The 23,373-nt window shown below is 41.9% G+C and overlaps 2 protein-coding genes across 2 annotated transcripts; both read right to left on the reverse strand.

Annotated features, from left to right (window-relative positions):
* Positions 1-13,183: 13,183 nt before the first annotated feature.
* On the reverse strand, positions 13,184-17,217 carry LOC115315142. The gene is made up of 5 exons (XM_040218485.1): positions 17,148-17,217; positions 16,416-16,477; positions 15,720-15,806; positions 14,200-14,226; positions 13,184-13,234 (listed from the first exon to the last, which is right to left on the reverse strand). Exons 1-5 carry the CDS (start codon positions 17,215-17,217, stop codon positions 13,184-13,186), a joined length of 297 nt encoding a protein of 98 aa, XP_040074419.1.
* Positions 17,218-20,712: 3,495 nt separating this feature from the next.
* Positions 20,713-21,624, reverse strand: LOC120846640. Its single transcript, XM_040218468.1, has one exon. It carries the CDS (start codon positions 21,622-21,624, stop codon positions 20,713-20,715), a length of 912 nt encoding a protein of 303 aa, XP_040074402.1.
* Between the last annotated feature and the right edge of the window lie 1,749 nt (positions 21,625-23,373).

Genomic DNA, 23,373 nt, shown 5'->3' on the forward strand with positions numbered 1-23,373 from the left:
TAGTTGGTTCATTCATTATTTGAACTAAATTGAATGCTAAGCACGTGTCGATGAACTTGTGCGAGGTAGTACTTCTTGATGATAAAGAGTGCCAGTCAATGCCAATCGTCATGCTAGCTTTGGGGAATTTGTAAGAAAAAACCGGGCCTCTTGGAATTCGTTTGAAAAATCAATGTAATAATCTGGCGGCCGATAGAGAATTTCCAGCAAGGTTTGACGCGAATGTGACGAGCCAGTCACCCGAACCATTTTGAGCGGTGACGGCAGTGCTAGCCGAATGCATGATACAGTGTCTCTTGCAGCAATACGAAACGTTCCCCCATCTTCTTTCAGGTATATCACACTTAAATAGCACGAAGTTCTTTTTTCCAGGGAACGCTTTTATGTCTTTTATATCGTGACGTAACCAAGTCTTTGTCAGCATCACTGAGTCAGTATATGATGATTCAATTATTAAATAAAGCTAATCTTTCTTTTTTTTTCCTTTTTCTGTTTTCTTTTTTTTTTTGGGGGGGGGGGGGGGAGGTGGAGTGGAGGGGAGATAGGCGGTGGAGTACATTTTGAATATTTGTGAAAAGAACGGAGTGCATTTTATTATAGAACTTTGTGGCGGTGGAACCATTCGGGTGAGAAACTGCACTGGTCTCCACATGAAGAACACGGGAGGACCGAAAAGCAATAGCGAACAGAGGATCAAAAAACAGCCATACTATCGAGCGTTTATTGACGAATAGAGAACAAAAGATTACTATATCGTTTACCGAACTATCAACGTGCGTAAGATCAAACTCTATGTTGTGACCTGTCCATGTGTCGCAGCTATACTCCATTGACCCCTTATCTAGTGCGGTAGGCGCTACGCTCGATAATACGGCGAAAGGTGAACGAGTGATTGATTCAACGAGCACGTAGCTTTCACCGCACTGCCATCTTAGGGCTGAAAGGAGTATGGAAATGCAAAGTAACCTAACGGGTATTACCTCGCAATTCTCCCGTTATATCATGACTCTTCACTGACCATTTCAGCTTACCTCAGTGCTGATCTTGTTACTCACGCAACGAAGGGTAGAAGACAACTTCTCAGGGCCCATGTCTGTCGAATAAATATAAAACACTGTGTCAAGCCGATATCCGTGTTCTTGATTTCTTTTTGAAATCAACACTTTAGAAGAAATCATAAGGTCCCACATTTCTCACACTTAGAAACTATGTAACTTCATTTTATTTTCTTGATCCCCCAAGACATGACCCACACCACGCAATATTCGCTCTCCATCCGAGGAGCGGGAACGGCAAGGGCGCCGGCACTGAACAGAGTACACGGAGGGCCGGCACGAGAACAGCAAAGGGCGTAGGACTATCAGGGACGAGAGGCAGCGCGGAAGCGCCTTTCACACATCGTCTAAAACATATCTAAAATTATCCTTCCAAGAGCGCAACAGCTTTCCCTGTCAATCGTAGCACACTTCATGATGGTCGTTTGCATCTTCTTACAGGGCAGCTGTTATGGGCCCGTCCCTTCGGTTTCGCGACGGCGTGAGCGAAAACGAATTCAGTTTCCCGCTAAATTTAGCGGAAAAATTGACGTCACGTGACCTACGCACAAATTCAGTTTCCCCGCTAAATTTGGCGGGAAAATTGATGTCACGTGACGTGACGTCACGGGACCTACAGACAAATTTCAGTTCCCCGCTAAATTTAGCGTAAAAATTTACGTCACATATATGCACCAGGTCAGTTTCCCCACTAAATTTAGCGAAAAGCTGCCACTGTCTAAACGCTACGCGCCTTATGATCATTTCCAAATTCCTTTTATTTTATTTATTTACTTTTTTTTTTTTTAATTTTTATAAACGTGTTGTACATAGCATATTCCAGGGCGTCAAACAAAACCCGAACCATGAACCGCATCAAATTTGTTATTTAAAAAAAAAAAAAAAAAAACGCAAAACGCAGACCGAAATTGGACGTTTTATAGGAGCCCGAACCGGAACGAAACTACGATTTCAAGTGGCGATTGCCGGTTTAGTGGAAAACATTCGGTGAACAGAAATGAGACGCGACTGTTTTTTGTTGTTGTCCTTTTTCGGCTGGCGGCGCCAAACTTTATCGTTCGCGGAGGTGGTGCCAGCGGCGCAGCGTTGCGTAATAAAAGGCAGCGACGTGGAGACAATTTAATAATCACGAAACAATTAAAAAAACTTGGGGTACTCTTAAGCTTCACCTTTCAGAGTGGAACGCATTAGTGTTATTCGTCCCCGTTCACATATACCCGCTCTCGTTCCCAGGCCGTGCAAGCGTGTGACGTGGTCTCGCCTGTAGCGTCACGTGTGATGTCATGTCACGTGACGCGTGAGTCACATGTCGCTGTGACCTCCATGACCCTATCAACCCACTAAATTTAGCGGAAACTTTTCCGCTAAATTTGTAAAAAAAATTGTTCGCTAAATTTGCCGGGAACATTTTCCGCTAAATTTTGCTTAAAGTATTCTGCTAAATTTGGGAGGAAAAGTGTTCGCTAAATTTGGCAAGAAATTTACGTTACATCACTTGAGCCGTCACACGTGACGTCAAACGTGACTGCGCGCATTGCATTATGGGATTTTCAGTCCCACCGACGCCAAACTTTCTGCGACACGAGATCCAAAACGCTATCGCGCGCGTTAATATATCTCGCTAAAGAGCGTGTTCTTTGTTTCTGGGTTTTCGTGCTGCTAAACAATACACCTCAAGGAAATGGAAGGCGAACATGAAAACCAAAATAAAGAAAGATCGACGAGTTGTCACCCAGTGCTTATTCTGCGGTGGAGGAATTTGAAGGCGCCAAGGACGCTGAAGGCGACGAGGAGCGACACATGGAGGCGCTGGATCCCGGCACACCGATCGCCCTATTGCTCGTGGACGCCCAGCTCTAGTCAGTGATATATTAAAACACGCTGAACGTGGCGAATCCAGATTGTAATATTATCGCTCGATAAGGTAAGGATAAGATAAGGATGCCCAGGAACAAATAATAAAAAAAGCACGAAACGCAAACATATTAAGTGACGCTCAACGCTTTCTGCCCGTCAGTGACAACTAGAAAACATGAGGTTTTTAGCTGTTTTCTTTTTAGATAGAACATGCCAACAAGTTTTAATTTTTTTATTTTTTCAATAATCGTCCTTTGACCGTTTTCCTATGTCGTTCTCGTCCTACACTCACGCATTTGAGGCGGAAAGTTCGCAAGTACGGCGCGCGCTGGCTGATTGACTTTGCACGCGAGTACTCTACGTCGGCACTGTTTCCGAGAGCGTCTATAACCATTAGAGGTCGAGATCACAGAACAAAATTTGGGATTTAGTATTTCTGCTGTCCTTGATGCCGCAGCAAGTCTTCACAGGATGTTTTAGTTTAATGCAGATGTCGCTTAGTAATAGTTGAGCGCACTCGTATTTCTTGGCGACTGGGAGCTACGCAGTTTTCTTTTAGCTCAGCGCAGGAAATTTCTAGGCTGCCACGATTTGAGGTAGAGCTATGAAGCGGTTTGAACCGGTGCAGCGTGTTGGCCGTTCCCTACGACGCAGTGGATGCGGGCTCCAAGAGATAACGCGTAGAGGAAGGGAGGGTCCGGTTCCCAAACGCCGAAGCCTGCCCGACGCCGATTGGCTCTTCCCAAACGGGATGGAGATATCCGGTCCAATTTTCATGTTTTGTCCTTTTTTTTCAATTGGGAACTTACAGTGCTTTAAAAAGAAGTCAAGTTTTTTTGCAGGAAACATATTTTTCGCCAAAAGAACGAAACTTATAGAAAGGGTCGCGACATGAAAATAAGAATGTGTTCGCTTGATCATTACAAAAGTTTGATTAATTTTATACTGACTCTGCTGCAACATATCAATTTCGTAATAGAAATTCACTGCTGTTATTGGTCGATGTGCAGGGTCGAAACTCTAGGCAGTTGAAGATTGCTATTGACAATCGACTATTACTTTGCATATCGTGATTCCTGACCTTTGTTTGTTTATATATGATTGTTAATGCTTTCAAAGAAAGAAAAGGAAAAACTTTTACGAAAAGCTAATTCCTCAAGAACATGACTAAAATCAAACTTAAAAAAACGAGATCCTACGGTCATCTTCTGTTCTCCTGTCACGTCAGTTATTTTGAAGGAAAAGCAATATTTATAACGTAATTAATAAAAAAACGGCAAGTTTTTTTTTTTTTACATTGTGAATATTTCTTTATGTCGTTTTGTACCATTCTTGAGACAACAAATTTTACTATAAAAGTGACCAAAAAATATTAGGGGTGTGCGAATAATGATTTTTAAAACCGAATCGAATACGAATCGAAAATTTTCGAATAGTTTCCGAATAGTAAGTAGAGAGCTATTAAAGAAGGGCAAAGAAATTATAAATCTATTTTTATTGTTCCAATACGTTTCTTAAAATATTGTAAAATCGCAAATAGACGATAATCAATCAATGATCAATCAATCAATGTTTATTTTTCTCTTGTGCTAACCAACAGCTCGAAAGCCTACTGGGTTAAGCACACACAATTGAAATACACCCAAAATACAGAGTAGACAAAATAAAGAGTTATGAAAAAAAAAATGAAAAAAACATGCAAGCACACAAACGTGTATATATGCCAATTAAAAACACATGCATCAAAATGATCGTTCTCCAAAAGACAGGTTTGCACTAAAAATATCGACGTCAGTAAATTGCGTGTTTAAAACATGTTGGATACGCGAAACCGGTGATGCGTTTCGAATGAGGTCTGGGTAAAAGACTCTAGGATTTCTAGAGTTCGTTCTAAGTGGTATGCGAAAGTGAACACAGGTGAGGAGAGTAGGGCTGTCTATTGCATTATGAATTAGCCTATGTAAAAACTGAACATCCCGAATGGACCTTCTTTTACCTAAGGTGCCCAATGTTAATTTTGCTAAAATCGAATTATATTCATAAAAACACTTTCTTCCAAAATATCGGTCGTAAATGATGCGCACAAATCGCTTTTGTACATGTTCTATACTTTCACTTGCTGTTATAGATATGCAGTTCCAGACTACAGATGCAAATTCTAGTTTCGAACGTACATGGGTACTATATAATTTCAAGAGACAGTGATGAGTGATAAATGGTCTAGTTAAGCGAGACATTATTCCTAGCGTGCGCAATGACTGTCTGATAATGGAGTTTACATGAGAAAGGAAAAAAAGATGGTCGTCCACAAGAACACCTAGGTCTCGCATCTGCGTGGTCCGACAGATCGTTTCATTTTCCAGAACATATGCATAGGATAAATTGTGACGCTTTCTTGACAGCGACATGACTTTTGTTTTGCGCGGATTTAAGAAAAGATTGTTAGAACTGCACCATTCTACCACTGAACGAAGATCGTCCTGCAGCAAAGTACAGTCAGTGACTGAGGTGACCTCCCGAAACAACTTCACGTCATCTGCGAACATAAGTAATTGAGAGTGTTTTACGGACGACACCAAATCATTTATAAAAATAAGAAACAACAAAGGTCCAAGGTTTGAGCCTTGGGGCACTCCTGATATAGAAATGAATGGACGAGACAAGAAGCCAGATACCCTTACACAGTTCTGACTTTTATGAAGATAACTCCTAAACCAGGTATTGTACTCAGGACTCAGGCCATAGTCCCTAAGTTTCAGCAATAACAGCTCATGATTGACCTTATCGAAGGCTTTGGACATATCCAGATATATTGCGTCTACTTGGCCCCGAGACTGAATAATTGGAAAAGCAAAATTTAAAAATGTGCACAGATTTGTCTCGACGGATCTGCCTTTGACGAAACCGTGCTGTACAAGAACAAACTTTCTTTTAAAATAATTATACAAACGATTGTACACCAGCTTCTCAAAAACCTTTGAAAATGCATTGAGAAGGGAAACAGGACGATAGTTACTAACATCACAAGAATTACCTGACTTGAAAATCGGGACTACTATTGAATATTTCCATTTTTCTGGAAAGACACCACTCTGTATAGACAAGTTAAACACTTTTTCAAGAACAGGAGCAAAACATTCGGCACATCCTTTTACAACGAAGTTGGGAATACCATCTGAACCTGTGGACAGTTTAGAATTCAGCTTTCCAATAGCTAAAAGCACTTCTTGAACAGTACATCTAGTAAAAGGTAAATAGTCATCAAAAGTAGTCTTACATGTCATGGGTAAAGGGGTGTTGACATTGGAAAAGCATGAACTGAAATGATGCGAAAACTACTCACAAACAATAATAACTTGAGTTCAACGATACATATTTATATATAGAGAAAAGCTCATAAAATACTAGAATGCTAAACATAATATCACGGTTCCCGCGGATGCTGAACATAAAATCACAATTCGCTTGAGCCTGGTACATCCTGAAGTACTGTACTTAGAAGGAACTCTACATTCTCCTTTTATTCCTTGTTGTAGCAGATGTCCTTGAACTGAGGATCAAGGAAGGTGGCAAGGGCGTGATGTGCCTGTGTGCTTTCGTCCAGGAATTTTGTCTTCACTGATCTGAGAAGATTATGAGAAAACGGATTGTCTTGTTCCACTCGCGCCCTCAAAAGTAACATCTTCACACACTAAACAAGTGGAAAAACCGTGGAAAGTTTTGGGAAAGATTCGACACAAGCAGCTGTTGTGGCTTCTTCAATTGGTTGCATGGGAGCGGCCGAAAAACTTCCACGCTCTACTGTGCTTTCTCTTCAGACAACTTCCTGTTTCTACCACTTCTACTTCGCTCACACCGAGCGGCGGTACCGTTGCAACCGGTTCTGAAACGTCTCTACGGCACGCTTTCCGAAAGCGTGCACGAGCAGTCTCGTGCGAAAGCGGTCCCTAAATGCTGAACCGCATGTAAGTGATTTAGCGAGCGACGAGACGAGCGACAGCGACGGTGGCCAGCAGCGAACGACGGTGATTCCTCGCCGCGTCGCTCAATGTTTGGATTTCTAGAATACACCCTCATCGCCTTGGTCGCTTCCGCACGCGCACTTTCATGTGGCCTCATCGCGCTACTGACCGAGCGACAGCGAAGCGGGTCGACGTCGCCTGTTTCGTCTCACGGCAAATCGCTTACATGCGGGTTAGACTTAACACAGTGGTCCTTAATAGAGGCAGCAGCAACGCATGTATAGGGAGGAACTGCTGCTGCCCATGATGACACTCATTGTTTAGGAGAAGGTACGTATTTCCAGTTGCGGGCACGTGTGGCAGGCGCACCGGCGCGTTGTAGGACGCCTGTGAAAAAGATCTCGCGGCGCGACACCGTAACGACTATTCGGAAATTATTCAAAAAATATTCGAAATTTTTAAAAATTATTGTTCGATACGATTAACGAATCGAATAGTGTAATATTCTATTCGTTATTCGAAAATGGCGAACATTCGCACACCCCTAAAAACTATGTTTGTGAATATCTATACTGAAATAAAACAAATAAAAACAGAACGCAGCATGTCTTGAAAAATGCACGAGAATCGGCAACGGCATCCCTGCTAGCGTTAACTGCTTATTGTTACCTTCATATTGCAGGACATTTGTATAACACCTTTCGCCGAATAAATGATGAAAGAAATAAACTGATCATTTAAAAATTAAGCAGTAAGTAAGTAAATAACCAAATAAATAAATATGTGAAATAAGAATACAAAAATATGCACTGAAATATGAATAAAAGAAACTTCGTTCTATAGGAGATGGTCAATAAAAAAACGGCTGTTAGAGAATATTTTTGTCCTCTGCCCCACTACCAATTGGTGCCGATAATTATACGGCCTTTCGGAATCGGCTCTACTCAAACGGGCCACTAAAAATTACAGGGCCGCTTTCGGGACCAGTTATATCTGCTCGTGGCTTATTCATGCCAGGAAAAGGCGACAGGGCACCTGCAACTGTGACGTTTTACACCGTTATTTTGACAAGCCAGATATTTTCGAGACGCTGGTCCTCAAATTCTCAAGGGGTCGGTTATACCCTTGACATATACCGGCCAAGGGTTAAGAGAGTAGAATCGGTAACCGAATCGGTATCATGCATAACTGATTCGCAACTGCACTAGGACAAAATACGAAGCTAAAACCTTACCCAAAACAAACATCAATAATGACCGGTTCGACACCCTCCTATATTACTAGCAGACTTTCAATGCTTATAGAAATGCCGCTTTTACCACTCTTTTGTCTGTTCATCAAGAAAATTATATACAAAATAATACAATAATAATCAAAAATAAAAGAAATATTTTTACTGAAAGATGTCCTACAGAAGTACTCTTGTTGCTACGGCTTTTTGTCACGGTAATACGAATATTAGAAACGCGATTATCGCTGTCTCATATCTATTATCGCACACGCATATAACTGAACTCTCTTTTCCTTCACTTTGTAAAGGTCACATGATTGGTGCACGTGATTTGCGCACGTTTATTTTTCTACTAATGCTGTCACGAATAAAAACTATTAAACAAATTTAAAACTAAAAATACACATTAATTAAGGCGAATTTACGTCTTCACAGCACTATAGAAAGGTACGACGCGCCTTGAGCCGGCACAGGAGGGCGACTTTCGAAAGCAGCGCATTATGGCTTTTTTTATTAGCGGTGAATGTTCAGGAAGGTTATAAACTAGAACACCCGATAACTGGATCTAGAAAAGTTTAGAGGACAGCAGCTCAAGCTAAAATGTAAACTAGACCGGCGGAGTTCGAAACCCGGTCCTCCGCGTTAGAGTCGCGCACATATCTAAGTCGCCACGCACACACAGTCTTCCGGTTCCGTGGGACCGACCGCGTTAGAGTCGCACGCATTGCGAAGTCGCCACGCATACGGCAGTGCTCCGGGACACACGCATCGGAATCGAAAGCAAGGTATTTTCTTTTACTTACTGCAAAGTTCTTCTGCTTGCACAACGAACCCGGCGGCAAGCACATAACTCCATAGTAGAAAAATCTTCATGATTAATCTGCAACTCAGCTTAGGCTGCTAAACTGGGACTGTGGCCTCACGTTCTGAACTGCGAAATGTGACTTCCATTTTGGTTTATATACCCACAATACACTGCATCCTCAGAGGCAAGGAAAAGCATCAAGTCATTAACATCAGAGTTTCCTCAACCCTCTTCTCTTCCAGCGACACAGACAACGGCAGAAAGTGACTAAAGCCATTTTCTCAGTCTTCCAGTTCAATCATGGAACGAGTTAATCGATAAAAATACAGTCTTACCTACAATTCATGTAATAGTTGTCCATATGTGTTTCTCTTACCGCTGAGGGAGCTTGGAAATGCATTTTTCTGCGATTAAATACCCGCTTGGTGATTTTCTCCCAAAGTGGCATAGGGGACTCAGGAAATAAGGTTTTACCATTATTACCCACTTGAGAAACAAATGCAGGTCGACTCGGAGAAAAACGGAAGTCAGCTTTAGCTAAACATTTGACGCGGTTCCTGCAACAAATGTTGACGAAGTATAAGTTGTGCTTATTTTTACAGGTGCACTCTAATGTTGCGAAAGCGATGAGAGGACGGTCAACTAACGTTTTGTGTTTCCATCTTGCCACGGGTTCAGATCATTAACAGACCTGAGAAATGCCCTTGAGGAACCTTTTGCCGTCCTGATCAAAAGACATCATCTGCATTCTGGAACTTTCTTTTATAGTTGTCGCGCATGGATTTACGTGCTCGTATATAATCGATCATCGCGAAACACAACTTCCCAAGTCAGTTGGGTTTGTTATGTATGTTCATAGCTGATTATTTGTGTTATATTATGCTTTTGCAACGTGCCTGGTAAAGCCCTTGAAAGAGAGGGATTTAGCCAATTGAGTGCCTGACTATTAAACACACATGTCGCGATTAAAAATTAAAACAGCTCAAGGACACGGCCAAGAACAAGAATGTAGACGAACAAGGCGCTGACTTACAAATGAAGCTTATTCGTGTTAACATCAAGTATAAATACTGTAACGTCATGACACACAAATAAAAATAAAAAAACATGTAATGGACGCCACGTGCTCCTTAGCCACCGTTACGCGCTGTCACTGTGTGTCTAGACAGCAACATTCCTTTTCAAATAAACATATTGAAGGAGTGCTGACCACAGTTTTCCCCCGATTTTCCAATTTCCCGCACCTCAATGATTTCTCGAGTGAGTTTATCTTTATTTTTCCTAATCACTTCACACTTATTGAAGACGGGAGTGCAGCAGCAGTCACGGCGATGCAGGCCAAGGTGACCTAGCTCACACAACTCTAAAGACATTATACTTAAGTTCTCGCAAGCGATCATTTAAGCAGCGCCCTGTTTGCCCGGCGTATCTCCGGCAAACGGGGCGCTGCCTCAATGATCGCTTGCGAGAACATAAGTACAGTGAAACCCGTTTAGAACAAACCCACGTACGGCCAATTATTGTCGATATCGAATTCACGAAAAATTTAAATAAAAATGCATGTAAAAAGTAATTTTTATAACGAACAACATATTGGCTATATCGAACTTTTTCCCACCGGGAAGGCTTCCAAGAACGTGCAAATAATCGTCTTCTAGCCTCTCCCGCTGCCACAAAACAAAAATTTAGGAAAGAAAGGAAATTTCAAAAGTTCAAGCCGCAAACAAAATTGACAAAGAGAAGCGATTAAGAAAATGACAAAGCTAAAAAAAAAAACACTGCACGCTCCCACAAAAGAAAAAAAAAACTTTATTAGAAAGCGGTTGCCTATGAAGAGGAGTGATTCAGAGGGGGAGGAAGCTAAAAAAAAACTCTGCACTCATATGCAAAATAGCAAAAAAAAATATTTCTAGCGCTTTGTTATAAGGTGGAAGCGACATGAGAAAGAGAAGCTCTTGGATTACAACGAACGCATCGTGGAAGTTCGTTGTAAATGGTTTTTGCTATATCGCACTACTTGCTATATCGAACTGATCGTAGCGTTTCCTTCTGTTCGTTATAAACGGGTTTGACTGTATAATATCTTTAGAGTTGTGTCAGGTCACCTTGGCCTGAATCGTGACTGCTGCTGTCCTCCCGTCTTCGGTAAGTGTGAAGTGATTCGGAAAAATAAAGACAAACTCACTCGAGAAATCATTGAGGCGCGGGAAATTGGAAAATTGGGGGAAAACTGTGTCAGCACTCCTTCAATATGTTTATCTAAAAGGAATGGTGCTTTCTAGACACACAGTGACAGCGCGTAACGGTGGCTAAGGAGCAAGTGGCGTCCATTACATGTATTTCATCTTTATTTGTGTGTCATGGCGTTACAGTATTTATACTTGATGTTAGCACGAATAAACTTTAGTTGTAAGTCAGCGCTCTGTTCGTTTACCTTCTTGTTCTTGTCCGTGTCCTTGCGCTGTTTTAATTTTTAATCATGAAATACCAACTAGCCTAAACTTCTACGTTAGTCAAACACATGTTACAGCAAATTCGCATTTTCATTATTTAACGTAATATGATTCGCATTTCATATCAAAAACTTCTTGGATTCTATGGGCTTCGTTTGTTCGTTTCTTTGTTTGTTTTAAACATGAACTTTCTTCTCCAGCACGTCACATAGCATTTATCGCTTTAAGTATATCAGTGGCACAAAAAAGCTTTTTCTCGAGAGCTGTACATGTTCAGCACAATTTACTATTCTTGACCACGATGAAAATAAATCTGACAAGTGGTTCGTTCTGGATAGAAAGTTAAATAAAACTTTAATGCAAGACAACAAAACGGGCAATGAGATATACCAGGGCTGGCCAAGCTGCGGCTCTTCGCGTGTTATAGTGCGGCTCGCGGCTCTCTACCCTAACCCCCTCCCCCACCAATACACACACTCCTCCGCTTCCCTCCCGGTCACACGAGCACTTCCCCATAAAAAGATTATTGAAACGCGTTTTAAATTGAAAGATAGGTTGTGGTTTGGTAGTCTTGGTGCTACTGCCACCTTTCATACAGTTAGACTGCTTTTAACTCGATTATATTAAACGTAGTTTGAGTTTCGTATACTGCTCAAACAAAAGTTCCCCCCCCCCCCCCCCCCCCGCGGCTCTTGAAAGTTTCGTGGTTTTGTTTGCGGCTCTTAGGCCGGGTCAGCTTGGCTACTCCTGAGATATACCAACATTTTAACAGCAGAAATGTTTGAATTTAAATTTTTATTTTTAAATTAAAGGTTAAAACTAAGTGCTGCCTTTAAAGATAGCCACCAGACGTAAAACAAACGGTAACTGGAAAAGAGCCTAATGTCGGAATCCTTATCTACCGTCTCTAACTTATTTCCATTCAATCAAATGTCACAAATGTGACATAGAAGCTAGTATTTATTTATACTACAAAATTGGAACTCTATACTGCCGGCTTGGGCCCAATTTAGAAAGGCGTGTTTTTTTTTTTTCTTATTTTTACGAACAAATTTTTCATCTAACTGCAACGTTCCGGTAAATTTTGGAAGACTAGCACAGTTTGAATCGATCCATTAATAGACTTTACCAAGCCTTTATACTTGTCACGAGTCGTGCGTTCCTTTATATGCTAACTATTTATTTACATTATTTACACGTTGGTTCTATGGAGTGTCGAAGTACGACATGGGTGCCCTGCTGATCACCCGAGCAGAAGTGCCTGAGCGCTCTTGGCGTCTTCTTCTTCATCCGCTGTCGTAACTTATATCTGGTCACCAGATACTTGTTAAAATGTTAAATATATTGTCATTGGTGACTCATCCAAACTAATTTCCAGAAATAATTCAAGGCAACTTTGACGACTTAAGAGAAAGTGCAGTTTTGAAAGCAGCAAAATGCAAGGAAATCCAGATATTTTTCTTTTATTGCACACATTGAGAAATGGGGAATCCCGCTTAAAATGAGAAGGAAAAGTTATAAACAAAAGCAATAAAAATTTAAATGGTTAAGGTATAGTTTGTTATGAAAGGAATTACGAACCTCCCTTTTTTGGCAGTGAGAATCCTGGAAAAACCCTTGCACAGATTTGCTTCACACTCTGAAGCGTTTTATTACCTTCGAGTGAACTTGGAGAGCCCCAAACGATAAGCACAAGCACAAGAGTCCCGTACATACAATCGAGAGGCTTATTAGAAATTTCAAACTTTAACCGGAATAAATTCTAATAATGTTTTAGCTCACATGTAATTAGATTCTGCCAGTAGTCGTTAACGCTTCATCTAGGCAGTGCACTCTTCGTAAGCCTTCTTCAAAGATGCAAGTTCTTGTGCCTACAAAAAGAAGGGAACAGCCACATTAGCACAGCTATAGGCGTGGTGAATGTTCACTAAAGCTTACCGCGCTACATTATCTGACTGCTGAATGCAATAAGGCATAGCATCTAACTGGATACAGAATCAGCAGAACATCACAGCAGCGGATCACTTTCAAACTGAAACACCTCGAGGTCATGATGATATCAGACTAGCTGAGTATAAACCCATGTTTTATTTGATTTTTTTTTTTGCTTCACCTTTTGAAGTATATTTAACGGCAGTCTCATGTAATTAAATAAAGCTGGACATGCGGCCCTGACACTTATTATGCTGCGAAGCGTTCGGCTCAATGCTTAATGCATTCAACTAAATAGTTAAGGTTGTCGAACATGAAACTGCGAGTCATTTTCTGGCTAGCTTATCTCGTGCATAAACGCTGGGAGAAACAACAGGGTCAGACAAAGAACATTTACATGTACTTCTGGGGCTCTAACGCCAAAGCGGTACTTGAAGGAATTTCAAACATGCTTTTGACATGACATCTCAGCTATATTATAAGTGCTCTGTTCAAAACTATGTAACAGATAAAAAGCAGAGCAATTAAAAACTTCAACGCCGCTGTTGTAACGTAAAACACAAGACAGTTAGGTTTTTGTCAATTATCGCGAAACTATCTTGAATTATACTTTTTGTTTGTTTCAAGCAATGAATCAAAACAAGAAACTTCTTTTTGGTCATTCAACGATGCTAAAACACTGCTTAACTGAACTTTCGCTCGCTGTTATTGCAAAGGTAACACACACATTCAAATCAGTGGATGCAAGCAATTTATAAAATTACAAATGCTTTCTACACCTAATAACCTAATTGTACACGGGTATTCCACCTTCATATTCGCAAAATATGTTGGAATGACAGATGTCAACACAACTAAAAAAATTAATTTGCTAAACTTGTATAATAATAAGGACGCAACTTACACTCAGGGTTTTCTTTAGTACTTCGACCTGCATAAAGAAACCCCAAATTGGGGAAAAACGTTTTTTTCATACAAAGCGTTTTACACATCAGCTTCCGCAAATCTGCCTTATGCACACAAATATAAAAAAACAAAATTCTACAAATTTAGCAGCTATCTTGTTACTGCTTCGTGTTCATAACTTTTGTTGTTTTAATTTTATTGCAACATACATTACCACACACAAATATTCAGGTAGAACCGTGTGTTCTTTGCGGATACCTCACTATACCTTATATGATGGGTTCCGTGTTTTCGAATAAATCCAAAAAAACTCCGAAAAACACCCGCCGGTAAAATTTTTGTCAATTCGGATTTATCTGATAAACTCCGAATTTTTATGTGCTAATACCCCCCCCCCCCCCCCCCCCGCAAAAAAAAAACTTAAAAAACTTTTTTTTTACAATGTGAGCAGCGTGGGGGAATGGTCCTGAAAAAATGCAACCATAAGTATCTTTCAAATCTCGGACCGTTGGCAAAAGGGGGTCTTACGGCTTGTCTCGTCAAGGTTGGTTCAGGGAAACAGGTCATCGTACCATTCGTGTTACGACAAAAGCCACTCTTTTGGTTTCCAGTTTGGGCCATGGGATTTGCAATTTAGAGAACGGAGAGGGTATGTTTCTGCGGGTAATAGTGAAAGCTATGGATCATAGAGATTGTATAAAAAAGGAAAGAGGGGCAGTTGAAACTTCTCTATTACATCCTTAACCACTTCCCCACGCGCGGCCGCAGGCTAGATTGATGGAATAGGATGGGATGACTACGAGCTTCCTAGCGACTACCTCCGGGAGTTTATTTATTTAAGGTATCGACGTTTATCGAAGCAACGCTGTGTGCGACTTTTGTCTCTGGACAAGTTGATATTGCAATGAAAACGGCAATAATGTCAAAATCAACTGGAGGAACTCTAATTGATACAAGCGCGTTTTATTTTTGTATTTGGCATACGTTTATATCCGGTTATTATTTATATACTTATTTTTCATAGGAAACACTGCAGAATTAAAATCCGAATTTCGGAGAATTGAGAATTGAACAAATATAAACTCCGATAAACTCCGAACCTTCGGCAAAAAAATAAACTCCGAAAACCACCCTCCGAATTTGACGAAAAATAAACTTCGAAAACACGGAACCCTAGTTATATGATATGCAATGAAATAAACAAAATTAATATGGTCGTTACTCAAAAAATGTGGCCACCCACGTTGTGTAAGTATACACATTTCTTAATCACTCTGCAATGATTAGCATTTTGTACAAATGATTATTTGTAATCTTAACCTTCACGAAGAAATGAATTTTCACTTAAATGACTTATTACAGAAAGAATAAACAGAAAGGACGGACATGTCCGTCCTTTCTGTCCTTTCTGTTTATTCTTTCTGTAATAAGTCATCTAAACCAACGCGCTCACGTTTAACTATATTTCACTTAAATGTGTTTAAGTTTCTTAAATTCTTTTTAGTAGACCGCGCTTACATAGTCAGTGCCCTCATCACAGTGTTTCTGGACAAACTCCGCAATCGCCGATCCTTCCTGGTTGAGAGCGAGCAAAATGCCCTTCACCTGAAATTTTGGTGAAACCAAAACAAAAAAAGAATGTTAAATATAGCTCAACCCCACATTCTGTGTGCACAACAAAACACCTAACATTTTGTCGTCCTTCAAACGCCACGCATAAATTATTTTGATACATTATTCTTGCGATAAATTACTGGTCAGTGAGTTCTAATAAAGCACGCAGAAAAAGGTACAACATCAACTGCTAAATTTATCAAGATGTATTTTTCATTTCTACAAAATCGACTACGTTAACATTTACACACTAGCCCTTTAAGACATTTAGTCTGCAACAAATCGAAGCGATTATGACAAATGCATCAATGTTCATAAGATCAAAGCAGATAACTCACGGTGTCCAAAAAAAATGTAAGGTAAGTTACATGGCGTTATCTTGCAACCCTTACCTCTTTACAAGTCAACTTTCAGTAATAACGGGGAGAACTGGGCCAGTTGGTTGACGTTATACATGATGGGGAAAACAGCTCAGAAAACACGGACTACGAAGAGGAACAAACACGACGTGTTTTGTCGTGTTTGTTCCTCTTCGTAGTCCGTGTTTTCTGAGCTGTTTTCCCCATCATGTACAACTTTCAGTAAACGTTCTCAGCTTACCTCAGGAGCTAACTTCTCACCCAAGCAATGAAGTGTAGATGATCTCTTCTCGGCGTTCAGGGCTGTGAAAAAAAATGTCTGAGATTTTGTGATCTACCGTTTAAATATTTTTTCCCAAATTGTTTTGTCCAAGTGTACGGAACACGTATACCTTTTATGCTAACAAGCATACATTTTAGAATTACTCTTTGGGCTTGCTTTTCTGTCCTTCAGAATTCAAAAAAGAAATATGAGAAATGACTTTAGCATAAACCAAGTACTATATTATTGTTTTGATTGATTTTTTTTTTTACGTCTTAAGCATTGGTGGCATAACAGTGTTACCTCATTATAGTATGGATTACAAAATTCGCGTTTAACGTCATAATTATTATTTCACTTGTAAAATTATAAATTTTTTATTGTATTTTTTTTTGTACACTAACTGTTCGTTTTGCTGTTTTTTTTTTCTCGGTATTGTATGATAGTACAAAACGGGCACGGATAGCGCGAACACGTCAACTGCGCTTGTTTTCGCAAACTAAATTTAAGGAAAACATACTTTATCGCCTTATGGGGTTCCTAGGGCGAACCTATTTTGTGACACGAATCATTCTGATTGCAACGTTTGTATTTTTTGTTTTGATTTTTTATCAAAGAAAAACTAGAGAAACTTAGAAACGGGGCATATATGGTTTGTTTCCAACTAAGTCGGGCTCTGCACATCGGAAAATAAACAAACGTTGTACTTACCGCAAAAATCTCCGGCTTCCACCACAAGCACGGAGGCAAGCACCAAACTGCACAGTAGAACAATCTTCATGGTCGCTCAACTAAAGCAAACTCGGCTTCAGCAATTAAAGAAAGACTTTGTCTTCGAGCTACCGTCTGCGAATATCATCTCGTTTTTATTCACGCAGAAAACCGTGTTCTTCGAGAGGACAAAGAGCATTAATTATCTTGAACAAGGAAAATTTTCTTAACACCTTATAGATGGTGCATCAGCCCTAACAAAGAGTGTTGCATGCTACCCTCAACTAGCATCTGCATTATATCCTCAACTTAATTCATGGCACGAGTTGATAGTATAAACAATATAAAAAGCGTAATATTTATCTAGATGCATATATCTTGTACAAGAACACAGTGAGAAAATTCAATCGTTCTGCAGCTCCCCATATAGTAACTTAGTTCGCTTAAAAAAAATCGGAAACTGTGGAAGAAAAAAACGTTTACGCTCGCTTGATGATTAAAATAAAAACAAACCATATCGCCTTGCATAAATATGGAAGCAAAATTGAAATTATCTTTCGCCGCGATTCTTCGAAGAGATATTAAGGCAGAGTATTTTGTGCTTGCTTCGTGATGGGACGACAGTTGAATCGCAGGTTTGGTTTTCTTCACGGTGCGTGTTCAGGTGGTGCTTTAGTTTTACGAATGCACGTAAAGGGTAACCTTGAGGCTCATTTTATTGCAATCAATATCTAACTTTCCTTATTCGAGCAGTCATCGCCGAACGTGCGCCATACGAATTAAGGTTCATTATCTTTTTATTAAGATACTAGTTTTGTGTTTTGTGCCTTTGTCACATGCTTACTGCAGAGGTCGGCGTAAAAACCGGGCTCAATTAATGATAAAATTACTATGAAAAGCAGCTTTGAAAATAAAGAAATTTGAGTTTTTTTAGGAACCTCGAATTACACGAACGATTACTTAGATAAAAAGCTAAGCTCACTCAAGAAAATAAACTCTTTTTTTTGCAGTGAGCTCTTCCCCTTTCAGCAAATTTAAAATGTCTTAGAAAGATTATAACAAAATCTAATTCACGCAATTTTTTTTTTCTTGTGGGGGGCGGGGGGAGGGGTGCAGGGGGGACGAGTTTCAGCGAGTCAATAAAGCTCATTGCATGTATTGAATAATTAGTAAAAAAAACAATTTTAATAAACAAGTAGGTTGCGGCTGTTGCTGATTTTTAATAAGTAGACTCTTTTTTTAACCTTGTGATAAGAGTGCCTTTTTTAAGTGATTTGGGCTTCAAATAGAGTGCCGTGCTTTGTTCATATTTTTATAAAATAATCATGTGAATAAAATATTGTTTCAATGCTTCTCGTAAAATCACTTGTAGAAAAAGTCAAGCCTAAAAACCTGAAGAAATCTAAATGTTTCCATCACTCCCAACCTTGGGTCCTGCCAAAGACCACAAGCCTTCTAAAGTTAGATACAGCACAGAAGAACTGTTACGTCGTCGTCATTGTCATCATCGTCGTCGTTGTTGTTGTTGTTACCCGCCTTATCCTCTTGTATTATTGAGTAAAATAATCTGTCAGATCATCCCAAGATGCCCTTCGAAGGGGGCACTCATGTAATGCACAGCTAACAGAATTCTACCACTGCATATCGAAAGGTCTAGACACAAATAAACAAGTAGACGCAATATTCCTAGATTTTCGTAAAGCATTTGACACTGTACCACAAAAAACTTTTAGAGGTTAAACTAGCACCTCTAAATATGTCTTAATGTAGTAAACTGAATACAGAATTACCTAAACGGTCGAAGAGCTGCGTTTGAGACGTTCTCTTCTTCGCTTGTCTCTGTCCCTTCTACTTTTAAGTTTCTGTTTCTACCCCCGTCTCGGGTTAAGTTCCATCATGGCGAAGCAGTATGTTGCTTTAACTCGCAGCATATGATCATCATGGGCGTACCAACCGTGAAGGAGGAAGGGAAGCGCTTGCCCCCCCCTCCCCCCCCCCCAGTTCTCAGTGTGGGGAGGGCAAGGCATATGTTTTGCCCCGCCCCCCCCCCCCCCCTGAAACAGCCGACACTGGGCAGGGCAGACACTGGAAGGCAGCGCCCAAGGGATACCAAGGGCACCACCCCCTGGCCCTGGGGGGGGGGGGGGGGGGGGGGGGGGGGGGGGTCCCACTCAAAAACAAGTTGGTACGCCACTGATCATTACCCATAAACATAACCTCAGGTGTGCCCCAGGTAGTGATGCGAGGGCTCGGAAAAAAACCGGAAATTTTGGAAACAAAACTGTTTTTTCTGGTTTTTTCCCCGACATAGTATTCGGGAAAAAAACCGAAACCCAAGTTTTTGAAGTATTAACAAATCTATTAAGCAAATTTCTGCAACGAACGTTATAATTGATATCGCTGACCTCATCGAAAGGGAAAATGGCCATCACGCTCCTCTGAATTGAGTTTTGCCGGCAGAGCAGGCGGAAACTTAATCACGCTATACTAAACATAATACATCTTTCAGCCCCTAAGAAAACAAAACAGCGCGACGGCGGGGCAAGTGAGGAAACACAATCACCTCGGGTTGTCTGCCGCCTCGCCCCGTCGTTGCACCGTTTGCGTTGTCTAAAAACTATGCAGCAACCATCCCGAATGACCGTTGCTTTACTGTTCAGTGTGAACGCCTTATACGGAGGAGAAATGACAGTGCTGTCCGAGGCTTGTTGGTAGTGTGTACGCATGTGATGAAGCCGTGTTTCTAAGTCCTCTATGGCGTTTTTCTCGGTCAATAAATTAATATACGAGACTCTTAATTTACAGCCGGATCTCCACTACCGCACCAGCATGAACATAGCTTTAAATAACATAACAGCAGAGTGGCGAAATATAGTCGCATATGTCAACCATTGAAGAAATTAATTGCTTTATGTACTATCATGAAGGTAGTGCCATGTTTTAATGCCACGTTAAATAATCATATTCAAAGGGGAGTGAAGTTTAACAACATTGATGTATTTTGTCATGACCCTTTTCCCTTCTAAGGGTACAACGAGTTCTGCATTAAAGAGTACAGGATCAAACTTCAAAACCAACATTGGATGAGGTAGATATGCACGCGTTGACTAGATATCTTTTGTAAATTAAGACGGATGTTCCAAAGCAGTTTGTTAGTTAGGGTTACTCTGACTCCACGCTTGAGTCATCTCCGTCGTGGTATTTCAGATCAGGGCTCCTGAGCTCGAGATTGGAGCGAACAAACACCAATTTCTGCACTCTGTGTCCTTTGAGTCGGTTCCTACTTTTGGTGTGGACACCGCTGAACTTCGACCAGTTTCGTTCGCACGCAGTGGAGGAGGGCGGGACTTGGAGAAGGCGAAAAGCAATTGGTGCCAGGGGTTCAGAGGCACACAGCCCTTGCCACCACGTGGACGATGGAATATGCTTCGCCGAGTCCTCCAATGCCTTCCTCGGCCAAGCACCTGACTGGACCCGGTATTCGGCGAGATTTGACAACACTTTTCCCACATCGAGACACATCCTTTCTGCTGTCTCTGTGATGTAGTCCATTGCGTGGCATGGACTACATCACACTTAAGCACCGCCCTTTGAACTTCGGGTCGAGCAAATTTGCGGCAGCATGTGCTGGACGGCAAATAAAGTTGCGTCGCTCACGCAGGATTTCTGCTACTCTTTCCTTTTCGCCCGTTGTCAAGGCAGAGTTTGGAAGGGCCTCTTCGACTTGTCTTGTTACTTTGAACAGGATCTCATGGACGTCTGAGAGGACAGCAGTGTCTGACTCAGCCTCGGAAATAGCACGGGCAACTGGCTGCAACACGTGGAAGGTGCTTTGCACATCTCGCCAAAAGTAGTCTTCATCTAATATCGTTGATCTTATTTCCCTGCTCACTTGAAGCTCCGCAGCGATCACAGTTTTCTGTAAAGCTTCTTTGTTCTTCAGTAAGCCTTCTAGTGACATCAAAATGCCCGCCCAGCGAGTTTCAGCTGGTAGTTTTAATGTGGTCTGGTTTCCAGCATAGCACTCTTCTTGCCTCTTAGCAAAGTGAGCCGCAACCACGTGAGAGTTTCTGACATACTTGATTAGAGTCTTGGACCTCTTGCAAACTTCTTGCAATGTCACCAGTTTGAGCATGTCCGACAGCAACAAGTTTAGTCCATGAGCACAGCATCCAAGAGTAGTGATGCTAGGGTAGCGAAGACTGACGATTGTCCACGCGGCCTTCATGTTGCTTGCATTGTCGGTAACAAGAGCGAAAACCTTGTCGGTTCCAATTTTCTCCACAACCTTCACAATCTCTCCCGCGATGTAGTCTCCTGTGTGCCTGTGACCTTCCGTCTCCACGGCGCTGTAGAAAATAGGCTTCGGTGTAGCCAACACAAAGTTCAAGATGCTCTCGCCCCGTACATTGGTCCAGCTGTCCGTGAGTACAGTGACGCACAGAGCGGCGTTGACTTTCTCTTCCACCTGCGTCATCACTCGGGCATACTCGGCCTCCAAGAGTCGTCCACCTAAAGAATGCCTGGAAGGCGGCACGAATGCGGGCCTGAGGAGCTTGAACGCTTCTCGCCAGTATCTGTTTTCCGTAACCGTATATCGCTCGAGCCAGCGCCTCATCAAGCTTGCTTTGACACCCTTGCGTCATTCTGTCAACGAACGCTTCTATAGAAGTTCGCTGCTTGACATACCTGTCGGCCTCATTTTGAGAGCTTGTGCTTTCATTTTCCACAGGTGCACGCTCTGACCGTAAAACTTCCACAGATGGGCTCCTGGACCGACATGCCCCAGACTCTGATCTTGTCGGGTCGTCCGATGCTGCAGACCTGACGTCCGGGGGGCATTTCGAGCACCTTTCGATGTGCTGCCGCAAGCGGGTTGCGTTGGGAAATTCGTATTTGGCACAGCAAAACCTGCACACCGCTGGCCCCTTACCACTGTTTAGCACGTCAAAGTTCCTCCAAACGTTGGAGCGCGGCCTCACCATAGCGAACAGCGCACAGTTTTCACGGATCCACGGCGAAAGTCCATACCCGAGAAAGATGCGCGCGAGGTTTCGGAAACGGCGCTGTTCAAGCTAAAGCGTTATAGGCAACCTGCAATGCAGTTTGGCGCTACACGTTGCGCCATCTAGCGACTGCAAAATAAAGAAACTGGGTAGGCCAGGACTACGCGGGTTGCGGGGGCTGCGGGCAGGCGCATGCAGAAACCACGTGTGAACGTTGCATTTCGGATCGGCATGAGTTTTTTTTTGGATCCGCTTTTCGTAAAAGTAAGTCCCAATTTCACGTCTCCATAACCTCACCGGGTTCCTGTGACATCTCGCCTACTCCTGGAGTTCTTCCAAAAAATAAACATTGCTACTGCTGCATGAAGACGGCCAAAGTCTCGAAGGTGACTCAAGGATCAAACTTCACCGCTTCCCCAGCTTCGCTTCGAGATCTTGGGAAGCGACACGGCGACAGAAGTGGATTACTGCAGTGCGACGCAACAAGTAAGTGAATTTTACAGAAACTGTTGGGAGGGAAGTGAACGAAAATATATCTGTAGGCTTGGAAAGTGGTCGGACGAACTCATTTTGCGGACTACTCGGCAAAATAACATATTTATACAAATTGTATTACGAGTCGCTTTGACAGCCACATTATTAAATACGATAGGAACAATCGGGGCGATTGTTGCTTCGCTGTGGCGTCGAGAATCGGGCGATCAGGTCTTCAAGCGAAAGGCTTGTCGGTCCGTTCCGGCACTCCTAATGCCGTTCGGCACGCGTGGTCGCAACCAAAACCTTCCAAACCTGCGAGTTTTCAAATAGTGGATTTTCGTAGCACAAAATTTTGTTTGTTTCAGCAACCAAATTTAATGCTGAGTCTGGTAACAGTTGTGACGGCATGCAGAAAGCAGGATGCTAAAGTTTTTCTTTAGAAAAATCTCATGCGAAGCGTAAATATCCTTTTTACGCGTACACCTCGTTGCCTGTCGCCATTCTACACCAGGCTTTGCAATGTGCGTACGGTTCTGTAGCATGCAGAGTTTGGTTCTAATTACCCAAATTTTATTCTAGTGTGTGTGGGCGTCGGGAGGAGAGGACGGCCGAGCGAGGCGCAAGCGGGGGCCAGCCGGCGAGGAAAGAGGAAGAGCGTGCTGCGCGAGGCTGGGGCCGGGCAGGAACGATAGAGCCGTTCTGGCTGGTCTGGCCCATGGCGATTCCCGGGAGCATTCCACCAG

The sequence above is a fragment of the Ixodes scapularis genome, unplaced genomic scaffold (genome assembly GCF_016920785.2).
Source record: "Ixodes scapularis isolate PalLabHiFi unplaced genomic scaffold, ASM1692078v2 PGA_scaffold3__209_contigs__length_174095766, whole genome shotgun sequence".
NCBI classification, from domain to species: Eukaryota; Metazoa; Arthropoda; class Arachnida; order Ixodida; family Ixodidae; genus Ixodes; species Ixodes scapularis.